This window comes from Podarcis raffonei, chromosome 13 (genome assembly GCF_027172205.1).
Source record: "Podarcis raffonei isolate rPodRaf1 chromosome 13, rPodRaf1.pri, whole genome shotgun sequence".
Taxonomy (NCBI): domain Eukaryota; kingdom Metazoa; phylum Chordata; class Lepidosauria; order Squamata; family Lacertidae; genus Podarcis; species Podarcis raffonei.
In genome coordinates this window covers 49,146,743-49,173,380 of record NC_070614.1, presented here as the reverse complement: position 1 = coordinate 49,173,380, position 26,638 = coordinate 49,146,743, and the positions used below count along the sequence as shown (strand labels likewise).

General features: G+C 53.5%; 1 protein-coding gene and 1 long non-coding RNA gene across 3 annotated transcripts in view; both read left to right on the top strand.

Annotated features, from left to right (window-relative positions):
* The window catches only part of ACIN1 (apoptotic chromatin condensation inducer 1), a 35,863-nt gene extending 11,328 nt beyond the window's left edge, over positions 1-24,535 (top strand). The window contains exons 4-18 of one of the 2 annotated variants that reach the window (XM_053363410.1): positions 2,037-2,125; positions 2,247-3,518; positions 5,351-5,596; positions 5,734-5,834; positions 9,817-9,955; positions 15,986-16,031; positions 16,895-17,040; positions 17,141-17,296; positions 18,189-18,339; positions 18,449-18,594; positions 18,696-18,803; positions 19,998-20,105; positions 22,525-22,843; positions 23,249-23,349; positions 23,861-24,535. In XM_053363410.1, coding sequence (XP_053219385.1) covers positions 2,037-2,125; positions 2,247-3,518; positions 5,351-5,596; positions 5,734-5,834; positions 9,817-9,955; positions 15,986-16,031; positions 16,895-17,040; positions 17,141-17,296; positions 18,189-18,339; positions 18,449-18,594; positions 18,696-18,803; positions 19,998-20,105; positions 22,525-22,843; positions 23,249-23,349; positions 23,861-24,154 — 3,422 coding nt within the window. In that variant the 3' untranslated portion in view covers positions 24,155-24,535. Of the gene's footprint in view, positions 1-2,036; positions 2,126-2,246; positions 3,519-5,350; positions 5,597-5,733; positions 5,835-7,804; positions 7,994-9,816; positions 9,956-15,985; positions 16,032-16,894; positions 17,041-17,140; positions 17,297-18,188; positions 18,340-18,448; positions 18,595-18,695; positions 18,804-19,997; positions 20,106-22,524; positions 22,844-23,248; positions 23,350-23,860 lie in introns of those variants that run through there. The other variant, XM_053363411.1, reaches the window with a different exon arrangement.
* LOC128400824 (uncharacterized) lies at positions 14,695-15,287 on the top strand. The gene is made up of 2 exons (XR_008327384.1): positions 14,695-14,931; positions 15,183-15,287. It is a non-coding gene; the product is annotated as an uncharacterized LOC128400824 (long non-coding RNA).
* Positions 24,536-26,638: the final 2,103 nt, after the last annotated feature.

Here is a 26,638-nt window from a genome sequence, read left to right as displayed (position 1 = left end):
GTTTATAATATTCTGATGCCATTATTGAGAGTCTGGGTTGTTACGGGCATGATAGATTTTACAGTACTTGTTTTGTAGGGTCGGCTGCAATTTTGAAAAGTCTTAAGTAAAGAACAAGGGGGAAAAGATGTACACAATGTATGCTCCATGTTGTTTTCCTTGTTATAGCACAGCTATGCAACTGCAGGGTTAATGTGCTTTTGCCTCACCTCTCAATTGCTAAGAAACATACTCATGCAGTTGATTCCAGAGTGTGGATTTGAGTGTCTAGCTCAGGGGTATGCAAACAAAGGCCCGGGGGCTGGATCCGGCCCAATGGCCTTCTAAATCCAGCCCGCCGGCTGTCCATGAATCAGCAAGAGTAGAATGTGTCCTTTTATGTAAAATGCATCTCTGGGTTATTTGTGGGGCATAGGAATTCGTTCATCCCCCCCCCCAAAAATAGTCTGGCCCCCACAAGGCCTGAGGGACAGTGGACCGGCCTCCTGCTGAAAAAGTTTGCTGACCCCGGTCTAGCTTTTTAAAAGGTGTGTGCTCTTTACCCGCTCAGAACGTGGCTCCCGTGTACCTGACTTCCAGAGAAAAAGAGGGCAGGAGGAGGTGCCCCAGACAGACAGGCATTTGCAAACCTCTAGGCACTCATCCAGTTTCTCTGTTCGGAAGATGTGTTTGCACACGCTTCTGCTGCAGAGGGATTTGGGTGACCAGGGGGACGAGGTGGTGGTGTTGCTCCCTCCAAACAGCTGGGCAACATTCCACACCTTGAGGCTTAAGGCGATGCCCTGTTAGATGCCCTGTTAGCACATCCCGTTTCCTTCCATGCCTGCTGATCGTCAAGGTTGATCAAAGCTTTTGTTCAGAATGTGGATTATCAGTAACTATTGTTCCACTAGATGTACATAGATCAGAGGCGAGCCAGTGTAAGAGTGTTTACACACCCGCACACCCACCAGGGAGAAGAGCAACTTCTGGCTATGCCTCCACATCTGCTCTCACATCAGCCAAAATGGAGAGGCATGGCAGAGGGGAATGTTTGCTCCTAGCCGTGTGTGTGTGTGTGTGTTTGTGTACACATACACACACACACTGCTTGTGTATGTCATTGCTTGCTTGAGTATTACGAGAGGCTTCTGGTAGTACTCATGTTGACAGTAATCAGGAAGACCCATGTCGGGGGGGGGGCAGACTTATCTGCTTACCACGCAGAAGGTTCAGTCCCCAGTGAAATCTCTAGGTAGGGCTAGTCTGTGTACTATTATAATTATTTCTTCTACTGTTATTGGTAGTGTATCATCATCATTGTTCAATTTATTGCCCACCCTTCGTCAGCAGATCTCTGGGCAGGTTACAGCAACTTAAAACTCTGCCATCACAACCAATGAGAATTCAATTTTTAAAGCAGATAAAACCAGTGACGGTCACAGGAATAGGGTAGGTCATACTGAGATTGATGGACCAATGTTCTGAGATGTTACCAGGCAGCCTCCTCTGCTCCTAGGGTCAAAAATGAAGGTACTGGGGTGGGGTTGGAGCCCTTTGGGGGGGCGAATGGATTGGCAGCCGATCTGTTTGCTTTGTGAAGATGCAATTGAGCCGGCTAAACGAAAGAAAGTCCTTCCTCACGCAGTGGAACTATGGAACTCCCCCCCACAGGAGGCTGTGATGGCCAGAAGGGAAGAGGAAATCACGGCATGCCTCCAGCATGGCCGTCCACTTGGATGGCTTTAGAAGAGGAGTGGACAAATTCACCAAGAATAAGATGGCTACTAGCCATTATGACTGTGCTTTGACTCCGTGGTCAGGGAGAGCGATGCTTCTGAGTACCATTTGCTGGAAACCAGAGGAGGAAAGAGGGATCTTGTGTTCGAATCCTCCTGGCAGGTTTCCCAAATGCCTGCGGTTGGCCACTGCGAGAACACAATGCTGGACCTTGTGCCTCTCCCAGCTGCCACCTGAGCTTCCCTTGGGGTGGCCTACCTTGTGCGAGAAGCGATTTCTGGCCTGACCAGCTGACGGTTCTCCCCTTCCTTTGCTAGGCAAAAGCTGCATTGTGTCACGGGAGAGGGAAGAATCTGATGAAGAAGGACCAAGAAGACCGGAGCAGCACCCGACTCGGGTCAGGCAGGTAAGTGGCCGTGACGCGGGTTGAGGGAGGTCAGCGTGGGGAGGTGCGTGTGAGGCATTTGCCCCAGGAGGGGCTGGTGTGGAGCTGCTGGAGGCATGCTGTGATTTCCTCTTCCCTTCAGGCCAGAGCTGTAAAGACCCCAGGAGCCGCTCATGCCCCAAGCAGCGAAGAGCGAGAGACGCCTCTCAGGAGTCGGAGGGCAGCCCAGAGGGCTCCTGTGAAAGAGGAGGAGGAAGAGGAGGAGGAGGACGACGACGAAGAGGACGACGACGAGGATGACGAGGAGGAGGAAGAAGAAGCTGCCGCGTTGCCGGCCAAACAGACGCCGAAGGGGCAGGCTGAGCCCGGCGCCCCAGCTCCCCTGGAGAAGGGTGCATGCCAGCCTTCCCTGCCCATTGCCCCACAGGCCCAGCCAAAAGAGGCCACGGCCCAAACCCCGGACGCCCCAGTTTGCGGAGTGGCCGTGCCGCTTCTCCCACCCTCAAAGGGCCTAGCAGAGGCTGAACCCGCAGCCCCAGAGTGCAGGGAAGAGCAGCCAGCAACTGTGACGCAGGAGGGGCCCCAGGAGGAAAAGAGGGGCCCTGAGGTACCAGGGCCTCCAGAAGAGGCAGAGCCCGTCGAGGCGGCAGCCCAGCTACCCGAAGCATTAAAGGCGGAGGTGGCCAAAGAAGCAGGGCCTTGCCTGGAAGAAAGAGGGGCGACTGCTCCCCGCGAGGCACAAGGGGAGCAGGGGGTGGGCCTGCGGGGGTGGGGGGCCCCTGCGGTCCCTCTGCAGCCCCAGCAGGTGGTGGCAGAGGAGATCCAGAGAGATGAGGATCAGGAGGAAGCAGCCGAGGCCCTGAAGACTCTGGAGGAAGAGACAGCAGCTGCCGCCGCCGCCCTGGTCCAGGACTCCCCTTCCCCTCCGCAGCTGACGGAAGCACAACACGCCCAGCAGGATGACGGGGGCGAGGAGCCCCCTCCCCCCCTCTTGACCAAGGAGGCCCCCGGGCCCAGCCCTGCAGAAGACGAAGAGGCCCCCCCCCAGCTCTCTCAGCCATCTCCCCCCGCTCAGGAAGTCCCAGCCGCCGCTGCCAGCCCCGGCCCCCCGGAGGAACGGCCCGGCCACCCGCCATCTCCCCTGCAGCGCCCGCGGGAAAGGCCCGCGGGCTCCAGCTCCTCCCGCTCTTCCTCCTCCGCATCCAGCTCCTCCAGGTCCCGCTCTCGCGGCAGCTCGCAGCCTCGCTCCCGCGCCAGGAGGCCCCGCTCCGGCTCCTCCGAGTCGCCCGCCAGGAAGCGGCGGGCCTCGGGGTCCCCGTCCCGCTCTGGCTCCGAGCGGCACAGCAGCTCCTGCTCCAGGTCTCGCTCCAGGTCGCGGTCCCGGTCGCCTTCCAGCAGCGGCAGCAGCAGAAAGGTGAGTGCCCAGTTTCTTCCTGAGTCACTTGAAGGCAAAAAAGCTGGGCTTCCCACACTGGATTATTGTGTCTGTTCAGGATCACAGATTCAGTCCTGGTTGGATAGTCCCATTGTGCAATTTTTCCAGAGAGTCAGAGTGGTTTCTTGAACACCTGCCGCCCCCCTCTTCCTCTGCCTAGTACTTTCCCCTTTTCCTGTAGGATTTGCGTCTTACTTTATTACCACTTCAACCTGTTGAGGGCACCTTTCCCAGCAGGAAGGATTTGAATCCAGCTCTCCTCCACTTCAGCTCAGTCTTTTTATCCATGGGGGCCACCAGGGTTTTCGTGTGTGGTTCCCCGCCCCCTTCTCGTTGTTGTTGTTTTAATTAGGGAAATGAGAATCAATACATTTGGCAGGTGTTTCAAAGCACCTTGTAATTAGCCAGCCCCTTGGTCATCAGTGGTGTGTATAAGTGCCCTTTCTCTGTTGTGGCAGCTTCCCCTAGGCCAGTGACCCCAGGTGTTCTTGGACTACAACTCCCATCCTCTCCCCCCCCCAGCTCTGCCTTATGGGAGTTGTAGTTCAACAACATCTGGGCACCCCGAGTTGAAGAACACTGCTCACTTACCAGGCTACAAGCAGCGTTCCCATACATGAGATTATCTGATGTCTTCTGCTGCTGCTTAGCAGTCTTTGGGCTTCAAACAGTAGATGAAGTTTCCAGAGCAGCAGGGCAGTGTTTTTCTCCCCTGGAAACGTGCTCAATTCTGGTCCTTCCCTGACTTCTGGGCAACGAATGTGCTCCGACGGGGTGAAACAGGCCCATGGCTAGCAGCTCAGCATTTGATCTCTGTGTCTAGATGCTGCCCCCTGCTTAAATCACCAGAGCCTTGTTTGAAGCTGCTGTGAGACTGGGCATTTGAGGAGTGTCTGGCTCAAAGCAAGATGCTGCTTAAGAACAAACAGGCATTCCTAGCTCAGGGCAAGCTAATCCATGGGAGATCATGGGCGGAGCTTGCCAAGCTTCAGGCGCCTACCACTTGCCTCTGGCCAAATTTTTCAGTCCCTGGTGTAAGGCAGAGCTTGCCTTGAAGAACTTAAAAATATGCGTTGTAAGTCTTGCATGAAAACTGAATTTGCACCGGGCGTTTGAAACCCAGGGGGTGTGTGGAAGAGGGGTTTCTTTTTCTTCAAAAAAGAAAAGCAACAATCCTGTCTCAGTGCATTATTTGTTTTCTTGTCCATATTTAAGGATTCATAACTTTAGATGCTAGGCTATTCTGTCCACACAACCATTCTCAATAGCTGTTAGCTATAAAGCATATTCAAGGGCGCTGAGAGCTATGAGCCTCTTGTGAGCACTGCCGTATTGATAGTCATTTTATTCGGAGCGATCTAAAACTTGCTTTAAAAATCATTTGTGCTAGTAAAAAAAATAAATAACCCCACCTTGCCTGCAAGCAGCTTTAAAAATCAAATCAAATACACGTTCAAATGGCAAACATCTTAAGAGGTGTTCCCTCTTTAATGGGAGAGCCAGAGCTTTTCTGAAATTATACCGGCTGTGACACATTGGTGAATCATCATCTAAAAGCAAAGAAAGCATGTTCCCCCAAACTATTATTCTTTCTCAGGTTGCGGATTTAATCAATTAATTGACTGGCTCAGTTTACTTTCCTTTAATCCAGTCACAAGCTTGCTTCGTGATTGCGCCTTCCCCGGCTTGTGAGCAGCAGGGGAGGTGTATGTGTCTGTGGATTATTTCTCATTTCAATGCAGCCTTCTTCAGGTGGGCAGGCTGGAGCCGGCCATCTAAAAAAACCAAACCACCTGTTTTTCTGCTTTCAGTCCCGTAGCCCTGAAGCCTCAAGGGACGGTAGCAGCTACCCCCACACCAAAGAGACCTCCCCGACAGGGGAGAGCCCCCCACGCCACAGCCCACAGACCCAGCAAGATGGGTCTTCAAGCCCAAGGGAAAAGCGAAGAAACACCCTTCCCCTGCCTTCGGAGCCCCAGAGACACCCCAGCCATGGCCAGGAGCAGGAACAGCAGGAGGAGGAGGAGGAGGAGATGGAGATGACAGTTCCAGAGCGAGTACGGAATGGGGGAGAGGAAGGGTTGCAGGGCGGGGTGTGCATCGTTTTTGGAGGGGGAGGCACATGCAGGGCGGGGGAGGTATTGAGACCCTCACAGTGTGGCCTCTTCCTGCTAAACTAAGCCTTTCCCCACAGGGCAGCCCAGAGCCCCCCACTCCAATGGAGGCCAGTGGCCTTGACACCGGGGTCCCTGCCTCGGAGCCACACCGCCCGTCCGAACAGCGGCACAGCGAAAAGTAAGTATCCGAGGCCGAGCGACCCGGGCAGTGGAGGGTGGAGGCTGAGCAGGCCCCACATGCACCGCTGGGGAATGGGGCGCGTAGAGAAGGGAGCCTCCCGGGGCGGCAGCGGGCCCAGGAGTTCAGGTTTGGCTTGAGGCCACGACGCAGCAATGCCACACAACGCAACATGTGACACAGGGCTTTGTTTGGCCCACCTTTGAGCCCCAGAACATGTGGGTGGTCAGAGGCATGCGCAGAGCGGGCTGTGGGAGGGTTCCTGGGGGAAGAGGTGATTTCATAGAATCATAGAGTTGGCCATCTGGCTCATCCCCCTGCAATGCAGGAATTCCCAGACGAATTTACTTGTTTTAGAAATTCAGGACTGATGCGCTACATATTTCTAGCTGAGCTTGGTTGTTTCCCTAGCAGTACTTGTTAAGTTCAGCATGATCAGGGGGTCTCTGTCTGAACCAGCCCCTGTGCGCTCCTAAGGGACAAATCCCTTGCTCAGTGCTGTCAGAGGGGAGCCTCTCAGCCCTGCACGAAACGCCATCAGGGAATTAACCTGGGACCTTCCAAAGACCGCTCAGTTCTTCTCTGCCCTTCTTCATGCACCTCACTTCTGCACATACAAGGATACTTGATTTCTGGTAGAGAGATTATGCTGTTACAGGTTTTATGATGATTCAAAAGTTTTGATTTTGTTAAAGTGGTCTGTATGGTCCAAGGCTGAGGGGCTGGATGGAAACAGCTGGCACGCCTTGTTAGTGTCAAGGTGTCATGGCTTCTGGATCTTGGTGGTGCAGATCAACCATGGTCGGGTAGATGCTTCTGGTATCAGCAGAGCCGCTCCTCATCACCCTGGGCTGCTTGACCCCCCACTTCAGTTGGGCTAGGCCGGTAGTGTACACATGTATAGCGTTTAAGCAATTCCCATTCTGTGCTAGATGCTGTACTCTATCTAAAGGCTACCCACCCCCCAAAAAGCAGCTGCAGTCTCTGCAGCAACATGCGCCAACGAATCTCACTTCTGCTTGGGACTGGACCCGTCCGCTGGGCCAAACTGATGGTGATGGAGTTGCTTTTCAAGGGACGGCGAGGAGGAGAACCTCCTTTGACTGATATTGCACCATTGGGGTGGTGCCAGTTAATGTCTCACTGGAACAAACACAGGAAACGAATTAACTTGCAGTGGGGGGAACAATGCAACTGGTTTGTAGGGCTCAGGTGTGCCAAAAGCCAGTGCCGCCGCCCAGTTTTGTTACCTGATAGTGGCCAGGATGGGGATCCGGGGAGTCCCCCTGATGTTCCTGGACTAGGTCACAGTAAGGAGAGCTGGCTGGATCAGGTCATTGGACCATCTCTTTACCACCCTGTTCTCACAGTGGCCAACCAGATACCCCTAAGAAGCCCAGGAACCTCCCATCATTATCCCTGAATAGTGGTCGTTGCTGACAGGGCACAATTCCCTGTTCGTGCAGCTCAAGACCCACTGCTGTGCTGCAGACAGGGCAGTGGAAGCCTGTTGATGCCGCTGTCAAAGGCACAGACTCTCCCAGGCAGTGAGGAGGCGGCCCGAGATGCCAAGGACCCAGACCCGGCTGGGCTGCACCCTTGACAGCCGAGAAATGTGGAAAGCTTTGCCCATTCCCCAAATGTTGCCATTCCTCCCTTCGTCAAGAGAGCAGCCCACATCCCAAAAAAGTCTCTGCAGGCTGGTGGTGTTCCCCCCTCTCTTTTCTGGGGGTGACATGGAAGTGGGGTGTTGTGCAGGGACTGGGGGAAGAAGCTGCGCTGCCGAGGCCAAAGCGTGGGTCGGGCGTGTGTGTGTCAAGGCGTGCGCGCCTCCTTTGCTACTTGCGCTCCCTGCAGCCTCCCATCGCCTCTCCTCCGGCGCCCCCCCCCATGCCCTTTCCTCCTCCGCTATTTCTCCCCTCTCCATCCCTCCTCCTCCTCCTCCCTCCTCCCCAAACCCTCCCGGGGGCTGCTGGGAAAGACGGCGGCGGCAAGATGGCTCCGCCGACTGTCCGCGGCCCCGGTGCGCTCCTGACGCTGCTTGCGCCGCTCCTGCCGCCGCCCCCGCCCGGCCCCGCGTCGCTGCGGCGCCTGCTGGACTAGAGGCGGAGCGGAGGAAGCGCCGGCCGGGCCATGCTGCTCTCCGAGAGCAAGGGAGGGTGAGACGGGGCGCCCGGCCTGGCGCAGCGCGGCCGCTGCCGCCATCCATCCATCCTTCCCATCCACCCATTCATTCATTCATTCGCCCGTCCCCTCCTCTGGCCGGCCTTCGCCCCTCGCCCGCTCCCCGCAGTCCCGCCCGGGCTCCGCCGCCTGCTGCTGCTGCGTCCTTCCCGGCCGGGTCGCCCCGCTCTCCCTTTCCCGTTCCTCGCCCCATTCCTCCTTCCCCCGCCCCGCGCGCCTTGCTCTCCCTGCGCCATTCCCTTCTCGCTCGCCTCCCCTTCCCTCCCCGCTCCCAGATCTGTCCCCATCTCCTTCCCGAGCCCTCTCTTCTCTCCCTTCGCCGGCCGCATCCTGCTCCAAGCTCGCTGCCCCCACCCCACCCCGCGCGCAAATCCCTTTTTCTCCCCTCCATTCATTCTCCCCCCATTCATTCACTCGCCTCCTGCCCCTCCCCCTCTTCCTTTCTCTGCCTCGCTGCTCCCTTCCCCCTCTCCTCCTCCTCCTCCTCCTCCTCCTCCGGGCCCCTCTGCCATCCATTTTCTCTTCCATTCCCTTCTTGGCTTCAGCCCCCCTCCTTCCCTCCGTCCCTCTGCTTTGTCATGCCCCCACCCTTTCCCCAATTCTTCCCTTTATTTGACAGGGTCACTCTCCTCCTCCAGCAATCCCTTGCTTCTCCCCTTTCTGAATGGCCCTCATTTTGCTGCATCTCTCTCTCCATCTCTCTCTCTCTCTCCTCTCGTTTTCTCCTTTCCCTGGACTCTGCCTCTACTCCCTTCCAGCTGGTCTCATCAACACCTCCCCACCACTCCCTTTGCTGTTTCTGCAAATATTTCTCCTGCCTGCTCTCTTCTTTCTTCCATTTCTTTCCTCCTCCTGTTTGCCTTCCAACTGCACACTGGCTCTTTCCCTCCATCCCCTTCAAATTGCACGTGTCTTTCTTCCCCAGACTTCCTATTTCCCATCTCCTTTCCCTCTCTGTCTGTCCGTCACTCCCTGGTCCATTCTCCCCCCTCCCCTTCCTCCCCACAGGCCTCAGTGGGGCAGGCGGTTCCCTGGTCTCTTATTAAGGACAGGCCTCTGAGGACCCATGGGGATGTTGTGATACTTTGGGGGAGGCTTTGCATGAGAGCAATTTGGGGGAGGGAGAGATTTGGTTGTGGGATTCTGTGGCCTGGAAGACAGAAGAAGCAGCCTTTGGTGACATTCTAGGGGTGAAGTGTGTCTATAAGAGCTTTAGAAGGGAGGGCTCATAATTTTGGAAAGTGTTTGTTATTTTAGGCATCTGTGGTTGATCTCTGAAAGGGAAGGGGCTGGGGCTCAGGGACTGTCTTCTGACCTCTAACACCAGATGTGGGGGGGGAGGGGTGGCTGTGCTTTGTGCATTGGATATCAGGAAGGTTCTCCTCATGTGCTCAGGCAGATTCACTGCTTCTGGGGCTGAGATTAAGCCTGTTGGGGGGGCAGTGGAGGGAGGTTCCTTGAAGGCCCAAATGAACTCTAGGAAGGTGGGGGAGAAGCTAGGCTAGTTGGAGTATATTTGTTCACAAAGGTGTTTTTGGGGGGGTTGGCCAGGATGGAAGAAATGGGGGCTAATGGTAGCTAGAGGGAAAGAGACCACCAAGGAGAAGGTTCCACTTGAATATTGTGGGGGAAGGTTCCACAGGGCTGTTAACAAGCAGTATTTTCCTGAGCCTCAGCCTTTTCCCCAAGGTGCTTTCTGTCTCTCAAGGAGAGATGGCCGTGTTCTTTGTACCTGGAAGTCATCATTCCCCGCCTCAAACCAACCCATAAGTGACTACTTCTCCCTCTCTCTGCACAGTGAGGAGAAGCAAGAGGTGCCCATGGAGCCGTCCGAGCCCCGACCAGAGAGCGAGGCCCCCGAGCCTGGCCCTGACGAACACCCCTCCGCGGAGCCCCCCGGACCCGACCCGGGCCCCGAAGACGAGGAGAAGAAAGAGGTAGTGTGCTGGGGCTCCGCTCGGCAGACGGGCAAGGGACCCCAGGGTGCAGTGGGCAGGCAGTGCTGAGGCCCTGCGGAAAGATGCCTGGGGGGGACTTTGGGGGGGAGACATGCTTTAGAGAGGTCAGCCGTGTACCCAGCTACTGCTGCAGGGTTAGTGGGAGAGGGTTAGTGGGGCTCAGACTTCCTGCAATAAGGGCTGCGTGTTTGCTCAGTACTCAGTTCCACCCCATAACTTTGGTGGGCAGGTGCTTCTAATTTAATCCCCTCCCCAATCCAGAGCCTCCTCTCATCCCTTGTGTCCTGAAGTGCCAGGTGCTGGGAACTTCTGCGAACACTATTAGCTTTTGGGTTTAAATTATTATTATTTAAATCAAGCGAGAAGCTTGGATGCTTATGTAATAAGAGTTGCATGAATGTCTCTGAGGAAGGTGTCCAGCGCTTTGGGGGAAGGGAGAGATGTCTCCAGCGCTCTGCAGAACTCCTTGACCTCCCTGTGCACAGCTAGGAAAACCAGAATAAATTGTGTAAAAGTGGTGTGGAATAAATTATGCAAAACAAGAGGAAATTATGCAAAGATGCCCAGTTTGCATAATTTAGATGGGACTCAAGAGTTCCGCTTTCCTTGCTGCAGAATTTGGGTTTTCCGGGGGCAAAGAGTTCTGAATCCTGAGCATGGTGCACCACACTTCACCCTGCCTTAAATGTGGTGTAAATGTTTAATGCAAAATACCGTCTGCTTGGATTTACTAGATAGTGACACACACTCTTTCTCCCCATAAACTGGGCCTCCTACTGTCAGCTAGCAGCCAAACTTGGATTTTGGGAGGGTTAACTATTGATGTGTTTGCTGAATGTCATGTTATCGAAAGGTTCGTTTTGCCCACGTTCCTCCCTGCCCTGCATTTCCCAAATTTGACTCTTCCCACCCCTAAGCCGGGGCATGAACCTGGCTTCTTCCATCTCCTCTGTTCCAAAGCGGGGTGGGGTGGGAGTGGGGTGGCTGCTCTCAGCCGGGGTGAGGCAGGGCTGTTTTGAGGACACACCCACGCACACGCACGTAACGCGAGCACACACATGCGAGACTGCTTTCTGTGCTGCTGAGAAGAGGGGAGGGTGGGGACAGGCCTTGCTTCCCCTCACCCTAAAGAGAGTTTCCCCCCACAACCCCGTTGACATTCTCCTCTGGACTCGTTTGTTCTGATCCCCGTTTTAAAGAGGCTCCAATCCACCGGGAGTGCGAAAGAGAGAGTGAGAGAGAGAGAACCGGAGAGAGAGAGCACAGACGTACTTGAGCAGGCCGCACAGACAGGTACCCGTGGAGGTGGATGAGAGATTTGGAGGGGCCACAACATACTAGGCCTCTCCTGGGACCGTTTCTGCCACCGCTCTCCACTTTGTGGAAAGCCCCCTGGCTCTGTAACCACAGAGCTTCTCGTCTGGGAGCCCCACATGCGCTGTGGCTCTTCCTGATTCCGTGGGCCTCTTCTGTCCGTCAAAGAGAGCGCCATCTTGTCCTTGGGACCCGTTCTGCCTTCGGCTGATAAATAGTCAATCTCCAAAATCTTAAAGAGCGCTGCTGTTGGAATCCTGCCTGGTCGACTGTCTCAGCAAAAAGGTTCCAGGAATGTCAGGACTTTGCTGGGCACTCAGTCTCATGTTGCCCGCCTGGTGCTGTTCGGTGTCTTTTGCCGCCCGTTGGAAATGTCTACGCCTCCTTCCACCGCTCAAGGTGCTTCTGCTTTGTGTGAGGTTGCCTTTAAGGACTCCGTTTATTCTGCGGTAGAGTTGTCTGCCTCTGAAAACCAGACGTTCTTTTGAAGTCTTCACTGCCGACAAAATGGTTATCCTGAGTTTCAGGGGCCTTCCCTCGAGAAGAGACAACTCGATAGAGCTTCCTTCATCACCTCGGGAGCAAAAGTCCGCTTTCAGAGACTCCCAGCACGTTCTCCGTCACACTTGGCCATCTGCGGGAAGGCCCCGGCCCGATGATACTCAGCTCCTGAGAAGCTGCAGCAGTCCGGCAGCTCCTCTGTTGAATCTGGGACTCAGCATCTTGAGAGGCTTTTCCCGAAATTTGAAGGTGGCCTCCCCTTCCAATCCCGCTGGTGTGCAGAGCTAATCAGTTTCCACAGCTCTCGTTGGTCGGCACAGGTTTTTCCTCGCGCAAGGCCGCGTTTCCTCCGACATGCCTCAAGGACTTCCACCTCCACAGAGTTCTCTGGAGTTGCCAAGAGTTGCCTAAGAGGACTTGGTTTACGTAGGGTTCTCTGGAGGTCTTCCCCGTCAAGGACTTGGCATTTGCTGCCGTCGAATCGCCCTGCTGCCTGCCACATGGGCGCCTCTTCCGGAAAAGGACTGTCAATGTCAGCCGTCCTCTTTCCGCACGTGGACGGTTGCCCCATCACGAATTCCATTCTCCATTGCTGACGCTTTCCGCCCGGTGTCGCAGAGCCCCTCGCCCGTCACGGGACTCTTGCTGCCATGCACCGCCGGTGGTGCTCAGCTCTCCATTGGCCCAGTCTCTGCCTGCCAAGAACTGATGCCTTAACCCTCCCCCCCACCGCACCTTGCCAGTGGGGGAGGCACTTCTGTCTCGCCCTCTCTCCTCTGGGACACTTGGCTCCGACCACCTACCAATCAAGCGCTAGGTTCCTACCTACCACCAACCAACCACCACCTCTCTTGTCACCCAACCCAACCAAGCACGCACCTTTCAGGCCAGGGAGGGCTCGTTCCGATTGGACCAGCCGTTGCCTAGATACAGCGCACACACTGAGGTGCGATTGGCTGAACAGAAGACCCTGCCCCAGGTGTGAGAGGGTACCTGGAGCACTTGTCCTAATTTCGTTGATTTTATTGTTTGGTTTAATTTTTTTGTTTAATTAATTTTTAAAGGAAAAAAAAAGTATCACTTGCACCTTTCCCCCGGGGTAGGCGGGTGGGTCATGTTTCAGTTTAAATGGAGGGTTCCCTCCCCTGCATCTATTTATTTTTTTAACGATGAGGGAGCAGGGGATCTCTGGGAAACTGAGGCTAGTTCCTGCATCAACCTGGTTTGGTCCAGCCCCCATCCTTGCTCAGACTGTGGGGTACGCTATCAACAGGGTGGTACTTGACTCCCAACCACCTGCTCCCTCCATTTCCTTGGGAATCTGCTGTTTGAGGAATAAAGTGGACGTAGAAAGGGGATGCTAGCAAGCTGGCAGTTTCTGCTCACCTGGGATAAGGAGCTTGAGGGTCTTCCGGTGTCGCTGGACTACAACTCCCATCAGCCCTGGCTATTGGCCATTGGATGGCTGAGGCTGATGGGAGCTCAAATCTCTCGACATCTGGAAGCTCCCAGGTTCCCCTATCACTGCTTCTGCACCAGCCTCTCAGGAACAGGTTTTAACGATACTCCTTAATTGGCACCAGCGCCTCCTTTATCCCTGCTGAAGTCCAATTAATTAACATGGGGCTAAAGCCACGTGGGAGGCTCCCCAAAGGTTCCCTGCGGCTTGGTCCCAGCTCACCCCCATGAGATGTGAAGCTCTCCTCTCATGGAGGGCGCACGAATGATGCGGTTCCTTCCTGTGCCAGTGGCTGTGGTTAAGTGGGAGGGCCAGTCCTGGCCTTGCTGTCGCCTGGGCGCTCGGCTGCTGAGCTGCAGGGAAGCCGAGGGAGGCATTTGGTGGCTTCCAGACTCCATTGCATACAATGCAGGCCTGAGAGAGGGGAGCAGAATTGTGGGAGAGGATGAGAACCCTCCTCTTCCCAGCTCAGTGCTGTTGACCAGAGACAGGAAGGCCATTTCCCCACCCCAACCCCTAGAAAGCCAAGCGGTGAAACTTTGGAAAGGCCTTCTCTTTAACAAAGAGAATCTGTGTGAGAAACAATGCAGAATCATAAGAGTTGAAAGGGACCCCCAGGGGCCATCTAGTCCAACCCCCTGCAATTCAGGAATCCCTACTAAAGTGTTGAGACATAGTTACATGTTCTTAGCAGATGGTCAATCTCTGAATAATTGCCTGTTGCATCTGAGAACCTAAATACATATTGTGTCCAACAACCTTGGTGTCACTGCTGTGCCTAAGCCAAATGGACTCTATGAGGACTACAAACATTGTAGGTACTGTGGTGGCTAAAATTCATTGCCGACACCTGGAATGTTCTTTGTCCTTTGTTCCATAGCAGCAGCAGCAGTGGAAGCCTCTCTTATCCTGGACTTAACTTGGGCTGCCCATTTCGCCTTGCAGAAATAATGCCCATTGAAGTTGATCCTTTTTAGGATCTGCTTGTGCATATATTCCCTGCATTGCCCATTAATGTGGCACAACTGGCTTAAGAAAAGGAGAGAAGAGCTGTCCATTTCTCTCCAAGGCGGTGATCAGCTAATCACAAGCCTGCCTTAAATTCTCACTGTAGCCTAGAAAAGAGTTAACAGCCCTTTGGGTTGTCGTATTCTGCGTGTGTGAAAAATTGGCAACGTCTCAAGTACAGTAGGCCCTTCATTGGTGCAAAAGCTGCTTCCCCTATCTGAACCATTCAGAATTAAAGTAATTAGAATAATATCCCATCCAGATTTGTCCTAAGAGTTAGGGACTGTTCTAGTACAGTTCCTAGCTGTACAGTTCTAGTACAGTGGTACCTCGGTTTAAGAACAATCTTGTTAATGAATGCTGCGGACAACGACCTCCGCAAAACCGGAAGTTAGGTGTTCCGGTTAGCACACTTTGCCACGGAAGCCAAACGGAAGCCAAACACAGCGGTGGGAGGCCTCGTTAGGGAAAGTGTGCACCTCCGTTCAAGAAAGCTTTGGTGTAAGAACGGACCTCTGGAATGGATTAAGTATGTAACCCGAGGTACCACTGGAATAGAATCCTTAGCCCTTGGATTAGAGTGTATGTTGTCTCAAGGCTACAGTTATTTATTATTATCTACCTGTTTTTCAATTAAAACTTACATAATTTCAGGAAAAAATCATATACAGTGGTACCTCGCAAGACGAAATTAATTCGTTCTGCGAGTTTCTTCGTCTTGCGAATTTTTCGTCTTGCGAAGCACGGATTCCCTGGGTATTAACGGTTTTAAGAAAAAGGAAACAAACTCGCAAGACGTTTTTGTCTTGCGAAGCAAGCCCATAGGGAAATTCGTCTTGCGAAGCAACTCAAAAAACGGAAAACTCTTTCGTCTTGCGAGTTTTTCGTCTTACGAGGCATTCGTCTTGCGAGTCACCACTGTAGATAGCCAGATAGCCAACCCCCTACGTTAAAACAACAAAAAAGCAGCAGTAAAATAACGCCAGTCTTACATTTCTAAGATTTAAAAATAGCAGACCAGACCAAATTTATAAAAGTCACATTGCATCTTCAGAACAAAGCGAGAAAGCTGAAGTTATGGTGCTATCACCAAGAAGTCCTGTCTCTCGTACCCACCCTTCGAGACTTAACTTACATTAGCTGAGCTTCCGGCATTGCAGGGGTTGGACTGGATGACCCCCAGGGTTCCTTCTGTGATTCTAGGACGGAGAACGGGGCCTCCAGTGTCAATTGTGAGAGTCTGAGCAGGCTCATGTAGGAGCGTTGTGTTGGTCCTCTTAGGCTCGTGAGGACTCAAAACGTGTTGAGTCCAAATAACACGTTTTGAGTCCAAATAAACTTCTGAGAGGCAAAAGAGCTCCTGGTTCGTAATCTGCATCCCTTTGGCAGGGACAGAATGCGTCTCACGGAGAGGCTGCACTTGCCATACAGCCACCAAGGGGGGCAGAGTGAGGTGCAGGGGTTCTGCCGTCTCGACTTTATTCCTGAATCAGCAGAGGACCCTTGCCCAGCTCCCCAACTCCTCATCTGGGCCCCTGTTTCATTACTTATGCCCTCGTCTCTCCCCCCCCCTCCCCCAGGTGTGGCGGCCACTTTCCAAACCCCTGACGCTGACCTGACTACCCCCTCTATGCGGGGCTTTCTCTCTCTCTCTTTCTCTCTCCTTCCCCTTCCTCCCTTTTCTCTCTCTCTCTCTTTCCATTCCCCCCTTCCCTTTTCCTCTGCAGGGTTCAACTCAGCCCAAGGCCTTCAAGAGGAAGATATCTGTTGTCTGTAAGTAAAGGAGCCCTGGTCCAGCGACCACATGGGGCATCCGGACATGTTGGAGAAGGGTGGGAGTTATCCTGGGATTTCCCCTGCCGCCACTCCAGTGCAGTTCTGAGGGGAAGGGAACCAGGAGCAATGAGCAGCCTTTGCTGCCTTTTCTGGGGTCACAGTGGATGGGTTTAGCCAGGAGAAAATCTGGATAGGCATAATTCAGGCACAGCAGGTCGGCCTTTACCCAGGTTCTTGGTCTTAGTGAGGCCGGAGGGAATTTTCCCTTGCTGTTTAGGAAGAAACGTGTCGGCGTGTCTTTCTCCCCCCTGGCCCAATTTTCTCCCACTTTCCAAAGAGAAGACCCAAGCTTCTGGTCCTCAAGGTAGACGGCCACAAATTGGGCTGCATATCAGCGATTCTTGGGGAAGTCTGCCTCCCTTGGAACTCAAGAAAGCAGATCTCTTTCTCTTTTTAGTGCAATATTAAGGATCGGTTGGCTGGTCACTCTTATTAATGTAATTTTTACAGGGTTTTAAACATTTACAAAGCTCCTTATCCTTCCCCTCCCCTGTCATCACTGCGTGGCTTAGGCCGGACTTTGGAATGAAGGGAGGGGAGCTGGCCATATCTTCCCTAACTCCGAGCATGTGCAGAGTGCATTCCTGCCCAAGCCACCTGGATTTACAGAAGCATTCGAGACTACGCATTAGCCCTTGTAGCTGTCCCGAGAGATGAACCCCTTGAGAGATGAACCTGAGGGCGGCAGGGGAGGGAGGTACCCTCTCTGCCTCCGACGTACCATTTCACTGAAAAACAGGGCAGGCTGCGTCCCTGCGAGGGGAGGGGTCTTAGCCATGGGTCTGCCCTCTTGATTTCAGCATCATCGGTGGCCAAGGGCACAGCAGCAGCGACAAACAGCGACACAGAGGGAAGCCAGCCGGGAGGCCGGAAGCGGCGCTGGGGGGCCAGCACGGCCGCCACGCAGAAGAAACCTTCCATCAGCATCACCACAGAGTCCCTCAAGGTACCCTGGGCTCACGGCTGTTCATTTTAGGCTCGGCGCAGCTCCTTTAATCCTGGCCTGACGCACCCCTCTCCCTTGGTCCTGTCCGCCCCCCCAACAGAGCCTGATCCCTGAGATCAAGCCCCCGACGGGAGGGCAGGAGGCAGTGGTGGACCTGCACGCCGACGACTCGCGCATCTCCGAAGATGAGGCCGAGCGGCACCCGGAGGAGCCCCCCCACGAGAAAGCCCTCAAGATCTGCCGCACCGTCACGCAGGTTTGTCCATCACCGGTGTTCTCTGGGTGGGTGGGCATTTTGGCTCAGAAGCAGCTGCAGGAATGTGGGGTGGAGCGTCTTCTGGGTGGAACTGCAAGGGAAACCTCTGGGGCCTCCCCCTCCAGGCCACCGTCGGCCAGGCAACCTCTGCATTGTCTTGCCTGCTGATGGTGGCAGCTGAGCTGCCTGCCTAAGTTAGCACAAGGGGTAGAACAATATCCCCTTGAAAATGCATATTATTATTTTTTTATTAACTTATAAAACACAGACATAAACATTTACACAATACACATACACAATACACTACCTATTTTTTCATAACATAAAACATACCTACATTACTCTATATAATACCAATCTATATTATACATATCAACATACCTACACACTTACACCCACCGAGTGACTTGACTTCCAGCTGTTCTTGTTCCGCTACTTTATAGCGTAACAAGAAAAAGAAAGTAGTGAAAATGCACAATTTTAAGACAACTGGGTTTTCCTTTTCTTTCTTTTTTGTGCTTCACATCAGTGCTTTTTTAAATGCTGCAATTCATATTTTTCATAGGATAAGCAAGTAAGCACTACCCGGGAAAAGCTAAACCAAAGGGAGGTATACAGAGATAACCAACAGAGTCTCTCTTTTGATAGATCCATTTCCGTCAGTTGAGAACGAGCCGTGAGGTGTAGGCAGCCTTGGAGTCTGGTCCGAGGTGTTTACATGTGAGATGAAGCTGAGCCAAGTCCCTCTCTAGGCCCATTGCCCTCGCTAAGCCCGTCCGCATGTTTTTCTGGCAACCCCATTGGGCACATTGCAGGCGCCGCTGCTGCTTCTGGTGGAAGCCCTCTCTTGTCTCTCCTGAAAAACACAGCTTGTTTTTTCTCTCTCCCCCAGGTGGTGCCGGCTGAAGGCCAGGAGAACGGCCAAGGAGAGGAGGAGGAAGAGGAGGAGAAGGTGCATGAGGAAGAGCCGCCTGAGGCGCCTCCCGCCGTCGCCGTAGAGGCAGTCGTGCTGCCGCCACCCGTGGAGCACGAAGTGAAGAAAGGTGCGGGGCAAGGGACAAAGGGAGGCTGCAGGGGTGGAATGGCAAGCGGGGGCTGGAAAGTTGAGTTCTTGCTTCTTGAGCCCCAACTTCCCTTTGTCCCGCCCCTTAGTTACGCTGAGCGACACTCTGACGCGGCGCTCCATCAGCCAGCAGCGCTCCGGCGTCTCCATCACCATCGACGACCCTGTCCGCACAGCCCAGGTCCCCTCTCCACCCCGCGGCAAGGTCAGCAGCATCGTCCACATCTGCAACCTGGTGAGTACGTGCCCAGGGTGGGGTGGGGAGGGTGGCCCTCCAGCAGCCACTGATAAGAAGCCAGACCTGCCTTAACACCCCGGTGGCGTCCTTTTGCGCAGGTGAGACCCTTCACTCTTGGGCAGCTGAAGGAGCTGCTGGGCCGGACAGGCACCCTCATGGAGGAAGCCTTCTGGATCGACAAGATCAAGTCCCACTGCTACGTCACGGTGAGTTTTCCACCCTTTCTCCCCCAGCTCGGAGGAGCAAATCCTTGTTTCGAACTCGTGCCCTGCAACGGATTGGCGAATGGCCCGGAAACGTTTGTGGCAGAGCCAAGGGCCACATTCTCTTCTGGGGAGCCTTCCGGGGGCAAAGGTGGGCAGGGCAACCAAGGTCATCTTTGTCCTTTATACAGTGGGCTGTATACGCGGTGGCGCTGTGGGTTAAACCACAGAGCCTAGAGCTTGCCGATCAGAAGGTCGGCGGTTTGAATCCCTGTGATGGGGTGAGCTCTCGTTGCTCGGTCCCTGCTTCTGCCAACCTAGCAATTCGAAAGCACGTCAAGTGCAAGTAGATAAATAGGTACCACTCTTGTGGGAAGGTAAACGGCATTTCCATGCGCTGCTCTGGTTCGCCAGAAGTGGCTTAGTCATGCTGGCCACATGACCCGGAAGATGTACACTGGCTCCCTCGGCCAATAAAGCGAGATGAGCACCGCAACCCCAGAGTCAGTCACGACTGGACCTAATGGTCAGGGGTCCCTTTACCTTACAGTGGGCTTGCCTCTCCACGCACTTGCAGGCCCCTCTCTGTCTTCCATCCAGGCAAGCAGGATGCATTTGTGACACATTCCAGCCAGGCAAAGCACTCTTGGAGGGGCTAAGCGAGGCCGGCTGTGGGGTATGGCTTGGGGAGAGTTCTGAGGGCCAGGCAGAGATCTATTATGGAGGGCCGCATTTGGACCCCAGGTCTGCATTTCCCCACTCCTGCTCCCAGAGGTTCTGCCCCCCCAGACTGTTTTCAACGACATTTTGAATGTCTTTAATTGTTAATTTTTCTCACTGATAACTTCATCAAGCAAGCAAGCGGTGTGTAAGTTTTGTACACTGAATAAAGCCAGGATTAGAGCACCTTTTCCCATCAGGGAAACCCTGTTCACTCTTTCTCCCGGAAAGGGTAGTAGCAGCCTTGAAGGTGAAAGACTTGCTTTTTGAAGAACTAAAACATAAATTTGAGAGAGAGCCATATGCAAGACTGGAGTGTAATGCAACAGCCACCTGCAAACCTCGTCAACCGAACATTTTATTGGACTTGTGCTCACTTAGTGACAATCCCCTGCTCTAAAGCATGAAAGAAAACCAAACTCTGCCTTTAAAAAAAAAAAAATCTTCCTACCTTTTCACCTCCCTTTTTCTTTTCAGTATTCAACAGTGGAAGAAGCAGTAGCAACTCGCAACGCCCTCCATGGCGTCAAGTGGCCACAATCAAATCCCAAATTCTTATCGGCAGACTTTGCAGAGCAAGATGAGGTATGAACTGTGAGAGATAAGGCAGAATAGAGGGTGGGGTTTGTTGCTCTCCGTCCCCTCGATGTCTCAGGAGAGGCTGTATGCAGTAAACTGGGAAGATGGGGAGAAGGAGCTCCGTTTTCAAAAAAAGTCTTTCAGTTTACCTCCCCTTCTGAGAGATACACTGCTGGGCCGGGGCACTTGGGGCCGTCCAGAAAAGAGCGTTGCTGGATCAGGCCAGCGGCTTTCGGGTCAGCATCCTGGTCTTGCTTTGGCCAACCAGATGCCCTCTGGGAAGCCCAAGAACAGGACCTGAGCACAGCAGCGCTCTCCGCCTCCTGTGGTTCCCAGCAACTGGTATTCACAAGCATTGCTACCTCCAACTGCGGGGGGCAGAACAGAGCCATCATGGCAAGTAGCCACTGATAGCCTTTTCCTCCATGAATGTGACCCCTTCCCTTTTGAAGCCCGTCCAAGTTGGTGCCCATCACTGTCTCCTGGGGATGCGGGCGCCACAATTCAGGAAGAAGTACCGTATTTTTTGCACCATAACACTCACTTTTTTCCTCCTAGAAAGTAAGGGGAAATGTCTGTGCGTGTTATGGAGCGAATGCCTACGGATGGCGGGGGGATCTGCTGCAGTCGTGAGCAGAGGATCCATGGTTCCCCTTCCTTCCCTCCTCCGTGGCTCGCTTTGAAACAGCAAAGCGGGAGAAGAGCCGCTGAGTGGGGAGGAGAGAGGGACAGAGAGCCTGCTTGCTTTAAAGGAGCAAAGCGGGAGAGGAGAGGAGCCTTCTCCCCTTATACCCCTCTTCTGCATTATTAACAGCATCCTTCTCCACCCCCCACGCGTGTCCCTTGTCCCTTGAGTGCTTTTCCTTCCCTCCCCACTCAAAACGTGGTTACAAAGCACAGATCCACATGGATCCTCAGGATTTTTGCACTGGGTCATCCCAAATTCACCATCAGATCACATAGCATGTCCATGGCTACAGCTTGCACCAAAAAAATCACGCACCCACTGTTGCCTGGGGCCACAGTGGTGCAAAAACGTGGTTACAAAGCATGGGTTCAGATGGATCCTCAGGATTTTTGCATTGGGCTACCCCAAACTCACCGTCAGATCACATGTCTGTGGCCACAGCATGAACCACAAAAATCATACATCCGCTGTTTCGTTAGAATGTTTTTTTTTCTTGTTTTCTTCCTCTAAAAACTATGTGCGTGTTATGGTCAGGTGCGTGTTATAGAGCGAAAAATACGGTACTTTCTTCCGAACCCTTCAACTTCATTGGAAGTCCATGACTTCTAGTGTTATGAGAGAAAGGGGAAAACCTTTCTCTATCCCCTTTCTCTACGCCACAGATCATTTTAGAATCTTCTATCATACTGCTTCATCCTCGCCTTTTCTTCAAACCACCAAACCCCTAAATGCTGTGAACTTTCTTCATCCCCTCGATTGTTTTGCTTGCCCTTCTCCGAATCATTTCCAATTTTGCAATATCCTTTATGAGGCGGGCGGATGTCTGGCTGCGTTGCCCAGTGGTCAGGAGTGTTTGGACTTGTGGTCCAGCAGGGTCTGGAGAGGCGAAAAGCTCCTAAAAGTAGAACGCAGGAGGAGTGTAGCATCTTAAGAGGTCGGGGCTTATTGTGGAGACAAAACTGAACCGAAGCAGAACTCCTAAAAAACCTGTTGGAGAATTCAGACTGGACGAAACAGAAATGAATGTCTTGCTTCAAGACATTTCCCTGTGAAACTCGTTGATGTTGAAGGTTGTGGTGGCAGCCAGTGGGGGATTTAGAGGATGGGGCCAATGTATGGAGGTTTAAGTCTGCCCAGGGATAATAGGCCTGTTGACGTGGAGTGGAAATTGAGGGTAAAGGCCTGCAATTTGCTAGACGGACATTGCCTGGCCTGGTGGGTGCATTTCTCAGAGCAAGACTGCTCTATAGGGGCAGTTTATCTTTCTATTTCCATTTGTATCTTGCCCTTTGGCTCACAAGGAGCCTCCATGGCATATCTGAAGAGCCTGGTTGCTAGATCTGCCCAAAGGTCCATACAGTCCGGTGTCCTGTTCTCAAGGTGGCCAAGCAGCTGTCCCAATGGGAACCTAAGTGCAACAGCCCTTCCATTTACGTTCCCCAGTATAATGCCTCTGACAGTGGGTGAATATCCTCTGCTGATGGCCTTACCCTCCACAAATTTGTCTCCATTCTCTCTGAAAGCCACCCAGATCTGTGGCCATCCCATGGATCAAATTCCTGTGCACTGACTAAAGAAGTCCTTTCCCTGGCCTGTCTCGAATCTTCCGACACAAAACTGCTAAGTGAAACACAATGGAATAAGTTGGGAAATGCTTCTTGTATGGTCGGAGGGCTGGGCGTTTTAAGGAAAGCAGCCATGTGTGTGTCTGATCTTCTTCCTCCTCCTTCTCCCCAGCTGGATTTCCACCGGGGTCTGCTGGCCGAGCGTCCCGCAGAAGCCAAGGCGGACGAGGCCCTCGCTCTCCCCGGGGTGGGCCTGGGCATGCGGGGGGAGCGCGAGATGTCGCGGCGCTCGGAGGCCCGAGAGCGGGAGGCGGCGGTCCGGGAGCAGTGGGCCGAGAGGGAGAGAGAGATGGAGCGTCGGGAGAGGACGAGGGCCGAGCGGGAGTGGGACCGGGACAAGGTGCGCGAGGGGCCCCGCTCTCGGTCCCGATCCCGGGAGAGACGCCGCAAGGAGCGCCCCAAGTCTAAGGAGAAGAAAGCCGAGAAGAAGGGTGAGTTATATGGGCCCACAGGGTGTGTGTGTGTGTGTGTGTGTAAAAATTCTTCCTTCCGTGATGGATCCAGAGATGTGTGGGAAGGTGCAGGCAGAACGCAGCCCCTTCCTTCCAACTCCACGATGCTGTGATTCAGCCTTCCCTCTGGCATTATCAGGCTGACACATGAGTGTGACCGTGTGAATTTTTGAAATCTCTGCCTCGCCTTTTGGCAGTCGCCATTTTGAGTGGCTGAGAGCATCTGGTTGGGCCGAGGTCTTTAGGAAGCCGAGGGAAGAAGGTCTGGAAGGCCTCCTCTGGCATGCAAAGTATTTGATCAATAACAACAACTGTAAGAATAAAAGTGTGAGGCTGCCTTCGCCCCTCTGAGGTCTCTGCTTCCTCCTCTCTCTCTGCCAACAGAAAAGGCCCAGGAAGAGCCCCCCGCTAAACTGCTGGACGACCTTTTCCGCAAAACCAAGGCGGCCCCCTGCATTTACTGGCTTCCTTTGACAGACACCCAGGTAAGAGACACTGTCCTTCAGGAACACCTGGGAAAGACAGTAATATCATTTGGTGCTGTCTGGACTGGCAGGGAGATGGGCTGGCTTCCCCTGTCGGGTTATCCTTGTTTATTATTAAGGGTGAACAAGCCAAGGAATCCAGAACGCCGGTCAAAATCTGCCCTTGCGCTCAGATCCTTTGGGACACTGGGTCAAATGGACAGCGGGAGGGTGCATACATTTCCACCTTCTCTGTGACCCAGAGGACTAGAAACTTATAGTTCTAAAGGGGAAGAGATTCCCAGGACGCAGGCCAAGCAGATGTTTGATGCATCCTTTGTTTTTTTTGCCCACCTTCTGCTAGCCGTCGTAAAGAGCAAAGAGCCATGCGGCCTTTTCTGAAGGAAAGCTTGGCGATGAACTGTATTATTAAATGGATTCTGCCCGGCTCTGGTTACACCGGGGCTCTGCCCTCCTGGTCCGTGGGGCTATTTTCAACCTCCCTTTTCTCGTCCGTTGTCTTCCCCTCCAGTACGTTCAGAAGCAGGCCGAGCGGGCGGCCAGGGCCCGGGAGCGAGAGCGCCGGCGCAAGGAGCAGGAGGCGGAGGAGGCCCGCCAGCGGGAGCGCAGCCGCCAAGCCGAGCGGGAGAAGAGGCGGGAGCACAGCCGGGAGCGCGAACGGGAGCGCCCCAACGCCACAGGAGGCGGGGCCAGCAGGGGGGGCGAGCGGAGTGGCCGGGACCGCGAGCGGCGCGAGGCAAAGGCCCGTCATAGTCGGAGCCGGAGTCGCAGCACGCCTGTACAGGACAGGGGGGGGCGCCGCTGACCTATTCCAACTTCTTTACTTTGACCTTCTGCGGGGAGGGAGGGGGAGCGGCGGCGGCACTTCCTTCCACCACCCCCTACCCCAAATCTAGCCCTGGTTTTTTGGGAGAGGACTGGGACAGCCAGGGATTGGGCTCCCCCTTTTCCAGCAGCTCTCGCGAGGAGGGAGGGGCGTGCTCGGCGGATGTCATGGCTGCGGCAGGCAGGAGGGACCTTCCTCCTCGGAAAGTGGGGCGGTTTTTATCCCCAGCCCTCCCGCTCCCCTCTTCTCCCGGGGCCAGTTCCCTCCCCGTTCATTTGTATTTTATTTTGGGAAAATCTTTTTTTTTATTCTGATGAATACAGGAAAAGAGAACATAATAAAGAGATGGCGTTAGTTTTATACCCGCTGTGCGTCTTTCTTGTCGGGTTGGGGAGTCGAGTTCCAGAAGCTGCTCAGAGCAGGGTGCTTCTTAGCTGCCGATGCACCTGTGCAAAACACACACACACCAGGATCTTGCTAGCAGCACACCAACAGAGCTCGGCAATTCCAGCCTCTTGTGCTAAAATAGGAAAGGACAATTTCAGAAACGGGGGGTCAAACATCTTTTTCCCCCTCCTGGGACTACACTGCTCCCTCCTGGGGCCACGTGTCTTCCGCCTGCGCAGCCGTTAGGCGGCAGATGGTGTCTGAGAACAGAAGGCAGAGGCGCCACCACTCCTCCAAGTACCCAAATGGGCTTCACTGGTGCCTTTGAACTGTCAAGAAGCCTTGCTGGTCTCCGAACGGCTTGGGCAAGGCCCAAGAAGTGACCGCAAGCAGTCAGGAGACACCTGGATCCACCCAAAAAGAAACCCAAAGATGAGAACCCAAGTTCTTTGCTTGCTTGGATTGATTTTGGAAGTGCCTCACAAAATCTTAGGGGAAGCAAGTTCCCCCTAAGCTTACACAATGCATGCAAATACAATAAAACTGCACATTTCAAGTTGTGTTAACCAGCTGTCCGTGGTCCACATCTTGGGTGTTTGGGTACATAAAGCTCCAACAAGAGAGACCTTAGTAGAGTGCAAAAATGGGAGGCAAACGTCAATGGCTAGAACTCCCATATGCAGCATGAGAAGGGACTACAGGGGGCATCTAGCCTGACCCCATTTTGGCTGGCCGTCTTTTTGCTCCTCTCTTGGAATTGAATTTAAAAACAAGTTCCAGAAATGGGATGATACGTGTTGTGCAAGATAAACTATCCCCATAGCCTTATGTTACGAAAAGTAGTTTTGCAATGGTTCCCTTCTGCCTTGTGAAGAACTTTGCTAGATGTTTGGGTTTTTAACCTGTCTGAAGAATTGCACAGTCCTGGACGTCTCTGCTCCTCATTTTTTCTCAAATCAACACTCTGAGGCAAGTTAGATTTGAAAGAGACTAGTCCAAAATTTATCCCATGAGCTTCATAAGCCCGAGTTGGGTATCGGAAGCTCCTCCACACTGTTTTGGACTAGATTACCCTCAACTGCAGTTCTATGAATTTGTCTGTGGGGCAGGGGTTGGCAAGGTTTACCTCGCCTGGGCCGGTTCACTCCAGCAGAGATCCCTTCATGGGCCGGATTGCACGTGCGCCCGCAATTTCGGGTGTCTGCATCTGCGCAGACGTGATTTCCAGCACCATGGAAGTCCGTGTGCCGCACTGCACCAGTTTAGCGCAGCGGGCGGGTACTCGCTGAGTGGGTGGCTCAGTTCGGGGGCGGCTCGAGGGCCGGTTTAACTACCCCTGTGGGCTGCTTGTGGCCCATGGGCCTTCGGTTGCCTACCCCTGCTCTGGGATATAAAGGCCTAAAAAGCATTTATTAGGCATGCAATTCCCTTCCTGGCTGATAGGTGGCAGCAGTGTTCCACAGCTAATTACTTAGATGGGGGGAAAGGAGAATGCAAGAACCCTCTGAAAATGAGCTGCGCTTCCGGCAGTACAAAAACCAGAGGTGAGTTTCTATGCCTGGAAGAAACACTGTGAAGTTTTAAAAGGCTTTTTGCAGCAGTTCCTTTCGTTTAGCCGCCCCTCTGCCTTTTTCATCCCTACTTGAACCATAATTGTAGAATTGCAAGGGGCCCCGAGGGTCATCTAGCCGAACCCCCTGCAATGCAGGAATCTCGGCTACATCATACGTGGCAGAATAGAATTTTCCCTTTCACATTTTGGTGCACCTCCAGGGATGCTGTGGGAGATGCTGGGCGCACCTCCCAGAATGCAGCAAAAGGGCCGTACATCCCAGAGCATTAGGACATCTGCTCTGAGTGCAGAATGCTTCTGGTTTCAGTCCCTGATTTTATCTTTGGGTAAGGCTGGGAATGTCTTATCTAAAATCCTGAAGAGCATGTCCATCACTCTAAGGTCCCAGGGTGGATTGGAACAATCAAAGCACAATATTGCAGACAGTTTAAAACTTAATCACAGACACTGGATCCTAAAAATGTACACCTCAAGGGTGCAAATGACTATATTATAGAGATGCA